Source organism: Lonchura striata, chromosome Z (genome assembly GCF_050655825.1).
Source record: "Lonchura striata isolate lonStrDom1 chromosome Z, ASM5065582v1, whole genome shotgun sequence".
NCBI classification, from domain to species: domain Eukaryota; kingdom Metazoa; phylum Chordata; class Aves; order Passeriformes; family Estrildidae; genus Lonchura; species Lonchura striata.
In genome coordinates this window covers 40,220,969-40,233,267 of record NC_140740.1, presented here as the reverse complement: position 1 = coordinate 40,233,267, position 12,299 = coordinate 40,220,969, and the positions used below count along the sequence as shown (strand labels likewise).

Genomic DNA, 12,299 nt, shown 5'->3' with positions numbered 1-12,299 from the left:
TTCTATATAATAACATTTAAAAATGAATCAAACTGTCTGTATTTAAAATTAATCCCTACCCCAGAGAAGATGAATACTGTGGGTTTTTTTACATTTGCTTTTTTTTTAGTCAGACTCTTTTACCCATGATTTATTTAACACTCAATATATTAGATAAATTAGCAATATAAAAACTTATTCTCTCCCAAAAACCGACAGATGATTGTCAGTATTTACAACAGTAAGTTACTAATCTGTAACAAAGTGGTTTTATATGTAAAGACCAATGTTAAAAAAATCACATTTTAAATTTTTAATAATGTCTGATTTTTAGACATCAAACATGAGTGTTTAATATCAACTTTGTGCTCTCTGATGAACAATGTTTACCAGCTTATGTTTTCAGAATATTTGGCCATTTTGTGAAGTTAAGTTGTTAATCTAGTAGTCACCCCAGCAAATAGCTTAAATTTGTCCAGCCCAGGTGTTAGAAAGTACTTTTATTGCTAAGTGATGTGTCATTTTTTTGAAAAAGCAGGGTAGATACGTGCTACTGTTTCCTTTTGGAAGGAAAATATGACGTGCACAGATGTGAGTTGGCTGAGAACTAGCTTGATTGTATGTGGCTGTGTTCATGTGATGTTGCACTCAAGATAATAATCCCAGCTGAGACATGAAGTCAAATGTCAGACCTGAAATCCCACTGAGGTTTACCTGGCTATAAGCAATGAAGATGAAATGCCTCTTTTCACAAAGGAGTGCTTTTGACAACAGTGTGTGAGTGGCTCAGGTCAAAGCAGTTCTGGCTGGTTTCTCTCATTTTTCAGTTCAAGTAGGTGCAGTCTGCATTGTCTAGGAGCTTTTAATTGCTCTCCTTTAGAGTTAATTGGGTATTTCAGCAGATATACTCATGTTTCCTGCCCTTTCATGCTTTGTATTAACTAATTCCTAAGCAAAATCTCAGATCAATAGGTCAGAAGTTTTCATTACTGTGTGGAGTAGGCTGTCCAAGCAGAAACAATGAGATGAAGTGGATTACAATATTTGCAGCAAGTGTGCTCAGAGGGAATGATGTACCACTCACCTTGCACCTTGCAGACAACCCTTTCTAATCAGCCCACATCAGCAGCTGCATTTTAGCAAGCATTTTCTGTAATTCAGGGAGGAATTTTTTTGCAGCCCATTCCTGTTGGGTTCCAAGCACGGTAAAAACCCAGCTGATTGTCTACCAAATGTCAGGATACTGTAATTGAAATGGAATCCAGGCAGCCTTTGTTTTGTAAGAGCCCTCCACCAAAGAAGTCAGCAAGGAATCTCTAACAAACAGCTTTGCATTTCTGAGAGAACAATAAAGCCATAGATGAGCACAAAGATTGTTCTCTGTATTGCTGCTTGCGTGCAGCTTGTCTGGAGGCTCCCTCATGCTGTCCTCCTGCCTAATGTCTGTCTCACCCTTAACAGCCATTGAGATTGATGTGACCCTTCCACTTGACTTCATTAGGCTTTGAATCAAGCTTTTAGCAGCAATAAGGAGTGATAAGGAAAATGTCCTGATGATCTTAAAAGGCAAGAAAATATCCCTGTTTAGTCTGTTTCTATTGTTTTGCTTATAAGTGATAACTTGATATACATGCAGGTTGTCAATATTGTTCCCTGTAGTTGTATTTTCTAATCAGATTTTAACCAATTTTTTGATTATAACCTTTCACAATGAACAGTCTTAATTAATGGCAGTCATTAGGCAGCACCCTTTTTAATGAGTTATATTAATCTGCTCACAGGTTTCTTAAAAGATTTCAGTGGTTTGCATCTTAACAAATTACGCAAGGATTTTACTTTAGGCAACTTCATTTCTTTTACTCACACTGTCTCAGTTACAGATATTTTATTAGTGTAATGTGACTCATATTCCTGCAATGGTGTTTTAATTGATAGTTTAATTATTAATGTTACATCCCAGTAGAGAATGAAGTTTTTTTTTTTAACAAAGAGAAGCAGAAGCCAGGAGTGACGATATGAAACTAGCTTGACTTGCATGCAACATAAAATTTCTGCGGTTGTCAATATAAGTCAATTGTGTTGCTACAAAAAAAGGAAAAAAAAAACCAACCCAAATCTGCCATTGAAATGTGCTTCATATTTTGATTTTTATGTCAGCAGTAATCACTGTGAAGTTGTGTCTTGCAAGGTACTGCACTAAGTCGATGATTCTTTTGGAGTCATTTCATCCCTGCCCTTTCCAGGCCCTGAGAAAATGTGTTGAACATTTTAAGTATTATGAATTCCCTCATTCTGTTTCAATGTGTTTCATAAATAAGAAAGTTAATTCCAGGTATTTATTAGGAAAAAAAAATGTTTATATGCAGAGCAAACAAAGCTGTAGCAGTCAAAAAACAAAAATTTGCTTAAAAATAGAAATTAAGCAATTTGAGATTGTTCATTAATTTGGGGTTTTTTTCATAGTCTTAAGAAAACAGAAGGTTGGGATTGATTTGACCTCACAGAACTACTTTTATTTTCATTATTAAGGAGGATCTTCTTCATTTGTTTGGTAGATTTATCTGACTATATTCATCATAACTAAATCAAAACACAAATTCAAGGTGAAAAAAAAAAAGAGCATATGCATTAAACTTTGGTAAGACACACTCTATGAAGTTGAAAGTACAGAAAATATTGTCGTGACCATTCTGTCATGCTAGATTATATCAATAGCTACAACCATTGTCTTGAGAAAAATCAAGAAAATTCAAACATCTCTTAAGTAAGTCTCTGTAAAACCAAGTGACACTTTTCTCTGGCTATTTCAAACAAAAAAAAAAGCTTCCAATTACTTTTATTTTTGTATGGTAAGAATCACTACCTCTGAGTCTTTTTAACTGAGTATTACCCAAATACTTTAATAAAATTAGTTACTACTTAAAATTTTGATACTATTTAAAATTTAAAGATACAGTTAGGAATGAAGGAGTCAGACAGCAGGAGCTTAGACCCTGAGCTTTTTCCCAATTATGATACAGACAGCTCTTGTGTCATCTGAAACAGAATTTGCTGTTAGTACCACTTCCATGCAGGTACAAGTGTGGCTGTTAGACTATTCCAGTGCTTGGGTTACTAGCCCACTAGAAGGGAGGTACTAATTGAGAATCTTAAAATGAGAAGTTAGATAGAGCTACAGCTTTCTTATATTTGTATTCTGGATTTATAGCAGTTTGGTTTTTTTTTTTACCATGCCAGAAGTTTTTCTCCTTTTTACACTGTAAGGGTGGTGGTGCATTGAACAGGTTGCCCAGAGGAGCAGTCCTCTGACCCATCCCTGGAAGTGTTCAGTGCCAGGCTGGATGGAGCCCTGAACAACCTGGTCTAGTGGAAGGTGTCCTTGCCCATAGTAGGGGGATTAGAACTAGATGATATATAAGGTCCCTTCTAACCCAAACCATTCTGTGATTCTATCATTTTCCCAGAATTCATTCTCTTATTGTTGGGACCTGGCAGCTAGGTCAGTGAGTGCCGCAACTACTGTAGTTCAAGACTTCTTAAATCAAAATTTGGTTTTCTCTCCCAAAAGAGAAAGAGCCTGATTTTGCCCAATCAGCAGCAAAGTCTTCCCTTCTCCAAACGCTTTCTTCTTCTGTACTTCAGTTTTTCTCTTGTGCCCCATTTAGTTTAACAGCCTCCTGCTTGGAAAGCTGCACCATTATAAGACCTCTTTATAGTATTCTTTCTGATCTGGGTATCCTTTTTCTTCTCTATCTAACTTTGAAAACATGCTCCTAGAGCTGAGCCTGAACCCTTGTGCCTGGTCTCATTAAAGGTGTCTTTTACTGCAATTCTATTTTGTGCATCACAGGATGCGTAAACCTTGTAAAATGAAAAGCATATATTGTCAGTCTCTTAGTATATTTATCTGATTTGATCAATATTACTTTCACAGCAAATAACAAAATAAAGCAAATATGGAAAAAACTCAAGTGCTGCTGCCTTGAGTTTATCACCCTGTGTTTATGTACAGTTTGCAGTCCTCTTGGGGGTGAGGTTGGCACAGTTAGGATTGAAAGAAGAGTGCAAAATACCTTGTTTCCTGTCTAATAGGTTTAGCCAAAAATTATAATATAACAAATAAACAAATAAACAATATAATATTTGCAGATGGAGTTGCAGTTGGAAAGGAAAGGCTGTGTCGTCTCTTGGCAGAGTCAGTCTTGGCTCCTTGTTCATGTCTGTTTCTTGTATTTTTAAATTTTCCACAAAGAATTAAGCATTAGCCAACACTGAAATAAGTTCACAAAGAATGCAAAATAAGTCTCTCCAGGGAAAGACGGGATGGAGGAGGAGCATCCCTCTCTTAACCAAAGATGCAAATGTTCTGCAGATGCTGATTATGTGTATGTTTAAGTGAGACTGGGTTTCAATGAGCAGTATGGTTTAAATATCTTGTTTAAATATCTTGCCAGGTAAATGCCAATATTTACATTTTCATTTCAAGGTGGGAATTTTAACATGGATTTTAATTTAGGTAGGATAGAGCTGTCATTGAGAACTGATGCCACTAAGACCTTAATTTTTGGATAATATCAAAGAGACTACTTACAAGTGTTGGCAGTTTTGGAGACCTGGGAATTTGACAATTGCTCATTTATCATTTAATTGCCTTCAGGCCTGGGTTAAGGAGGGTAGTATCTTCCAGTTGTTTAGAAATGAACTTTATGGTAAAATAATTGAAAGAAATGGTATTGGGTCCTGCTGAGGTGAAGTTCATTTTGCCACAGCAGCCCTCCCAGCTGTGCTTTGCATTAGTAGTTGGAAAGGTGTTGACAGCACAGCAGCGCCTTGGCTGAGCAGTGCTTTGCTGAGCAGTGCTGGCACAGCACCAGCCCCTCTCTCCAGCATTTTCCCCTCATCAGTATTCTGGGGTGGGCAAGTTCCTGGGAGGGGACACAACTAGGCCCGCTGACACAAATTAACCAAAGGGATCTTCCATAGCATTTAATTTCAGCTCAATTCCAAAAGCTAAGGAAAGGAGAAGGAAGATGGAACATTGGTTATTTACAGAGTTTGCTTTCCCAAGCAAAAGCCCTGCTTCCTGGGAAGTGACCAAACATTGCTTGCTGATGGGAAGTAGAGAATAAAATTGTTAACATTTTTTTCTCTTGGTGCACATGCAAACTTTCACTTATGCTTTAGTAAACTGTCTTATCTCAACCTATTGTTTTCTATCTGATTTTCTCTCCTCTTTATGGTTGGGAAGGGGAAGAGATAGAGCAGCCCCATGGGCACCTGGAATCCAACAAAGGTCGGCCCACCACAGAAATTATGAAAATACTTGAAATTTTTTCTGGCTTTTTAATGATGAATGAATAAACACTTGTATCATCACTGGCAGTTGAATTGACCTGAATAATGTAAATAATGATGTGACATAATCCTTAAAATGCAAGCATTCTTGATAGAATTAGATAGGTCATTGACAGATGGTCATTCTCTACATGAACATTAACAAGCCAAGAGGGCTTTTTTTCTTGAAGGAGATGATTAAGTATGAAGAACCTATTTAAAATATGTAGGTCTGACATTCTTCACTTACCTAAATGTAAACATTGTTCTAGAACACAAATTCCATGGAGTAATGCACACCAGTCTATTGCCTTGATGAACAGCGTGAATTGACTCCATTGTTTTAAGTATAATTTAGCTCTTTACTCCTCTTTCTTTTTCTGGAAAGCATTTCCAGTTTCTTGGGTTTGAAAGTATACCAATTGTATATGTTGATTTCCTTTAATTATTAAAAGTTTTGGTTTATTATGTTTTTGTCTTTTCTCTAGATTATGGGATGACGGAATTATTGATCCAGCTGACACAAGACTGGTTTTGGGCCTCAGTCTCAGTGCAGCACTAAATGCACCCACAAAGAAGACAGAATTTGGAGTTTTCAGGATGTAAACTTAAACATGTGATCATCAGAATTACCTTTGTATTTGCGGCTGGGCAGCACACAAACTACAATATTGCAGAGATTAAAAATAAAGATTTGTAAGATTCTATTTTTAATGAAACTTTCATCATTATTTTCACTGACTGTAATTGTCACACAGTGCTTCAGTTTTTTGATAATGATTTGAGATTAGTCATTTAAGTGCTTATGTAACTGCATTGCATTAATAAATGACAATTTATTGATTCTCTTATATAAATAAATGTACAAAATAAGCTACATATTTGGTCCATATCAGGTCTTGTGTTTCTTTTAATTCTTTTCTATATGTCTCCTATAAATGCAAAGAACTTTTGAAGTCCAACAAAGAAAACCCCACGTTTGTTAATAAATAATTTTGTGTGAAAGGGGAGTGCTGTAAGGAAAGCCAGGGATTTCAACACAGCATAAAATTTTAGATTTCATGGAGTTGTTGTCATCTTGTTCTATCTCTGGCTTTCATCCAGGAAACACTGCTTTTCTGTGTGGTTCCCTGAAGTCAAAACAACTACTGAACCTGATGGATGCATAATGTTTTCTGGAAGAGATGGGAGGTGTGTGCTGGTATCTGTGAAATCAGCAGATTGCTGAGAGCACGTGTGAGGACAGGGACTGGCTGCAAAGGTGTTTAAACATCTTGGCATGTGGTCCATCTGGTAATTTTGGTTTCACAAAGACAGAGTGATCTCTCCACAAGGGTCAATGTTTTTTTTTCAGAGCAGAAGCCCAAAATCCACTGACCTAGGAAGTTGTGCGATGCTGGAATGCTTTCTGATTATTCTGATTTATTTATGGTAGCTTGTTGGGGTGAAGTTTTTAAGAACTCAGTTAATTTGTTCTCTACAGTAACATTGCACCTTGAAGAAACTACATGCTGTTCCATCTAGGAACAGGAAGGTGATTTCATTTTATCTAGCTTTGCTCTACAGGTGCCTGGATAGCCATTGCCAGAAATATCCTTAACTGAGACTCAAGTCCAAGAAGAGCCAGTGTACATGAATAGAGGTCCTATCCTGTGCTGGCCTGTGGAGAGACGAAAGACTGCTAAGAGGAGTGATCATTGGGGTAAGATGCTAGCTGCAACCTCTATAGGCTTGTGTGGAAAGGAGTTCTCCTTGGATCCAGGAGGAAGATGGAAGGTCTGCTGTCTACCAGCTTTTCCAGTTGGGTCTCGGACAGATGCAAAAGAGAAAATTAAATAGTTCCTTGGAGTGGGAATCTTCAGTGTAGGATACAGACAATGTAGACAGCCTAGCATATGTTGAGCTGTGTAGTCTCTGGCACACTTGCCAAAAATTGCACTAAAAGAGCAATTTTCCATCTCTTTTTAATGAGATTAGATGTATCCAAAGCCTATTGTATTCTGCACCACTAGAAAGATACTTCTGTAGGTCTGCATTCTCATGCTTACTCTTAGTATATTAAATAAATATTTAACAGAGAATAATAGTTTAAAATACTGTTAACTAGGCACAGAGCTGTGCTTGTGTGCCAGTTGTCTCACTACACATATTTGTGAACACAGTACAGACCCAAGATTTCTTGATCCTGAAAGTAAGGTGAAATTATGTATGGTTAGTAGGCTTCTGAAATGCATTTAAAAATATCCTACTTTTAAATACAGATTTATAAAATATATATATATGAAATATAAGCAAGGATAAAAAGAGTTCCAGACCCTGAAAGGCTGTTAGTAGCTTTCAGTACGAAGAATGCACTGTATTTTCTCCTCCAGTTGAATAATCAGTTCAGGCACTTGACTTTCTGTTCTTAATTATGGGGGTCACTTTTGCCTGTTACTTCCAAAGCCATGAGGACTACTGCCTGTTTCTGCTAACAAATCTGATCTCTTCTGAATAATATTTTTATTTTTAATATATTATTTCAATTACACTGGTAATTAAATCATGCCAAGTTGGAGACAGTAATATAATCCTGGAATACAGGTGATAGAAGCAGGTATGTTTTGTAAGATGCTTCTGAGAATGGTAATTCCCTGTTGCTTGTTACATCTGAAAAGACAGTTCTTTACACTTGTCAAAATTTCTTCCTCTGAATATGTGTGCAAGCAAAGTCAAAACACATGTCTAATTAAATAGGAGTGTTCTGTCTTAATAATACTTAGCTTTGGAAACATGTTAAACAAATGAAATTAATCATCACAGGCTTAGCATCCTATCAGCATGATCTGGTAAGCAGTCACTACCGAGCAGGATCTTCAGTGCAGAACAGCAGTTCAGAGAGCCACTATCAATCCTCTACTACACAGCTATTTTGGAAAAGCTTTTGCATGTTCCTGTGCTGCATTCTGTGTGGGGCACTGACTGCACACAGTGCGCCTCATGTGTGATGGTGTTCTGATTGCTGAGATGGTCTCTTGCTGCCCAGAGGTGTGCTTAAAAACATTGTTGTCTGTGGAGTCAGCAGGAGCAGAGTTGGACCCCATGCTTGTACTACATTTGATGATGCTGTTAGATCTATTCATGCTGTCTCAATCACCCAGAGCTCTCAGATTTTGTCTGCCACCAGGAGTTTCATGCTTTTGTAGTAGCAGCTCCTTTCTAGGTTTAACATGGATGCCATTACAACAGTAATTTTCAGTTTTCATTGGCACTGTGCTACCAGTAGGATCTATTTTGGAGTGAAAGGAAATTTTAAATAAACCTAGATTAAAGGTAGATTAAAGGTACTGTAAGGGCATAATATTTTTGACAGCAGAGGCAATGTAAAACCTGTGGGTGACTATTGCAAGACTTCTACTTGTCTCTGGTACATGTAACCTCTTCACTGTGGTATTGAAGCAGCTCACAGCCACTAATCTGTTTCCTTTCTGGAAAGGGTGATACTTGGGATTACACTGATTTTTCAAATGGAGGTTGACGAACAAGGGAAATAGCTGTACTACTATATCAAGCACACAAACTGTGGTGGACCAGAACATCACACAAAGTGCTCTAGATTTCTGGGGACCTTTGCCTTGGGCATAGCTGTTCTGAGGATAGGGGAGGCCAAGAGGTTACCTAGTTCCATTTCTCCTTGATACTTAGACATGGTCTCTTTAAGAGGTTAACACTTACCTGCAAGGAGTTTGAGTCACTACTGTGGCCTTGAGAGTGTTTTCAAACACCTCTACAGAAGGAAATGGGAAACCATGAATGAGGTGGGCTAAGCTTCACGTCCCTAGAGACTGCTGCAGTAACCTAGGGTTTCCTTCTTAAATTACCTGGGCTGAGGTGATGAATTCAGGATGGATCGTAAGAATGTACCCATTGTCATTTTCCTTTTTATTTTCACAGCAGCTAGGAAAGTGCTGGGAACCTGGAAGCTACAATTTGGTCTTCAATCAAAATTGGTGGCAGTTTGTTCAACAAACATCAAAGCAGAGCCTCTGGAACACAGTCATTACAAGACTGCTTCCAGGGCTGAAATGAGATGTGGATAGTGCATGGCCTCTGTGATAGCTCTGCGTGTAGAAATGGAGAACCTGGGGACCTGTTCCTACCACTCTTCCACTGTGTGGGGTTAGTTTATTGGGGAGTTTGTAGCCTCGCTGTTTGTGTGGGCATTGTATGTACTGTTGGTACATTGTGGTGTATGTACTGCTGTTCTGAGAGCCCATCTTTTATTTAAATGGCTTTTTTCCAAACTATTACTCATCAAGATGAATTGCTGTCTCCTGCTGAAATACATGTCTTTCAAGTATGCCTCTGGACTCTTATTACTTCAAATGCGGCAGAACTCTGATTTATGTTAGATTTTCCTCACTGTTCAAGGCTTCAGTAAAAAAAAAAAAAAAAAGCCTTGATTCAGAAAGCCAATGATGGTATATTATTTTTTTAAATTGTGGTTTGTAAATTAAGGCAATTTAACAAGGCAGTTATAAAAGCCTGCTGCTTTTCTGCAAAGCCTTAAAGCATACACTTAAAGCCAGATGTCCATTTTTGTGTCTCTGATTCAGTAGAGCACTTGTTCAAGTGCTTGACACTAATCTCCACAGTCCAGTAGTCCTAAAACCCATCCAACTCTATGTCTATGCCAAGCCAAAACCAGAACACACATAAATGCCTCAGAACTGCTCACCAGCATCAACATAAACCTCCATTATTTTCCACTTTTAGAAGTACACTTAATTATTTGATCATAATGGAAGAATGTGATTATGAAAAGCATGTATGACTTTCAAAATTACCCATTTGATGTACAGATGCCAATGCACATTTGTAGTGTTCTGCTTGTACCTTGTGTGCCATAACATTTGCATGAAGAAAGTATGCTTTGAGAAACTTGAAACTTGTTGTACTTAGGTGCAATAGAGCTGTCCATTCCCAAGATCTGATTGCATTTAATGTGGATTACCCAGAGCTAAGATCTTAAGTGTCACAGGCTCTCCATAGCCAGCTGTCTTATGACTGGTTGCTGTTGGAAAGTACCTGCCTTTTTGAAATTGTAAACAGTGATTTTCTGGTTTTGCATCTCTGACACTCTGGTAGCCTCTGACACTCTTATTTGATATTCAGTTATCCGGCTGATGTTAATCCTGCTGATTTTTTATCCCTTAGTGCTGGAGACAAAGTGTACAAAAATAGCTGAGTGGGGGACAAGGGATAGTGATGTCTGCAGAGATAGTGTGATACAGACAGTAACCGGCACAGACACTTGTGCTGTTCTGTGGGTGTCTATAGCCAGACAGATAAAATTACTTTTGGAAACAGAAATTTGTAATTGCCTCCACATTCCACTATAGTTTTACTGGAGTAGCTAACATTAAATTCAGCTTTTTACTGGAAGTGCAAGTTGGAAAGCAAACAGTGATTTTTTTCTGAGCATCTCTGGTTTGTTCAACACTGCGTAAGTAATCCTCATACTATAAAATATAGTCTAGATTTTTGGTCAGGCTTCACAGATGCTGCTTTTAAAGTTGAATAAGCCATATATCTGCCTCTCTGAAGTGTTGCTTTTTTCATAGCTTGGGTTATTTCTCTGTTCTAAGAAACTTTGTTTTGGCATACCCATCATTTTCAGTATTGCATGTGGTTGTGGTTTTACTCCAGCCTGGGAACAAAGCCTGGACTTTGCTATGAGTGGTTTACCACCAGCCTGACATCTGAAATCTTAACCTTCCCTGTGGCTAAATGAAACTAGAGGATTCTCTGACCAGCAATTACAAATGAGACCTTTGCTGGATGTGATAATCAATAGGAGTGTGTGGGAGGAGGTAAGAGCAAGAGGTGAACATACAGCACTGGAGGCAAGGAATGTGATAGATCAGAACCTCAAACAAAATGCTGCTGTTGAAAATTACTTGTTGAACCACACTCCGTTTGTTCCCTTGAAAAAATGCCTGTCTGCTTAGAAAAATACATGCCTGGACCCATTTAATTTTTCTTTAAGCAGCTTTGTGTGTCTGCTCACATTGTATTCTCACATTGTATTGATTTTTCAAGCTGTTCCTAGCTCCCTTTCCTAGCTTCCCTACAAATGACCAGCTGTTAAGAGTTTGTTAACAAGGTGGGAGAGTTTTCTTAACAAGGTTTTCTAGTTTCCTCTTTCTCCACATGATCGTCCCTTCACCAAAGGAGATGCAGCCCAGTTCCTGCTGCTGTTGACTTGCAGTCAGGAACATCCCCATAACCACTTCAGAGCTGTGATCTTGAGGTTAAACCTGCTCAGAGGTAGACCCATCTTGTTGCCTCCTTGTCCGAGCAACCAGATGGCCAAATGTCTCATGCCAGCAAACTGCTGCTCAGTTTTACCTCAGCCTTGGCCCAGAGGAGACTGGAGAAAGGCACAGCACTGTCCTTCATCTTGCATGCTCTTCTTGGCATGCCACTGCTTTTCTTAATGGGAAGAGCTGCCCCTCCCAGTGAGGGGCTGTGAGGCCTGTGTAGGTTTGACCTGCCAAGGATCTTTTTAGTGAGAATATTCATGGACACAAGGCCACTGGGCTTGCAGACCCAAACGTCAGTGAGAAGGTGTGAATGACATGTGTTCACTGATGCTAGGTCTCCTTTTGGTGGCTGAACTTTTTCTCTCCCAAAATGGAGATGGCCTCATTCTGCACACAAGGGTGTATAATGCTCCCCAAGAACCTGCTCAGTGGTATGCACCATTCACAGTTCTGCTTGATGTATTAGCAGTTGCTTTTATCCTGGGCTTTTTGATGCTGCTTCTTACCTGGCTCTCAGTGGCCCTGAGCCCCACTACACTCTTGGTTCCCACCTGTCCTTATTCAGGCATTCACATCCTCATCAGCTTGTTGCTCACACTATCACACGCCCATGCCTCCCACTCCTTTAGGCTAATCCTCCCACATGGCTCTTCCTTCCTTCTAGAACACTGTGTTTCTCTG

At 38.7% G+C, this 12,299-nt stretch overlaps 1 protein-coding gene across 1 annotated transcript in view; it reads left to right on the top strand.

Annotated features, from left to right (window-relative positions):
• The window catches only part of MCCC2 (methylcrotonyl-CoA carboxylase subunit 2), a 36,732-nt gene extending 30,540 nt beyond the window's left edge, over nucleotides 1-6,192 (top strand). The window contains exon 17 of the mRNA XM_021537142.3: nucleotides 5,802-6,192. Coding sequence (XP_021392817.1) covers nucleotides 5,802-5,919 — 118 coding nt within the window. The 3' untranslated portion in view covers nucleotides 5,920-6,192. The remainder of the gene's footprint in view (nucleotides 1-5,801) is intronic.
• The last annotated feature ends 6,107 nt before the right edge of the window (nucleotides 6,193-12,299 follow it).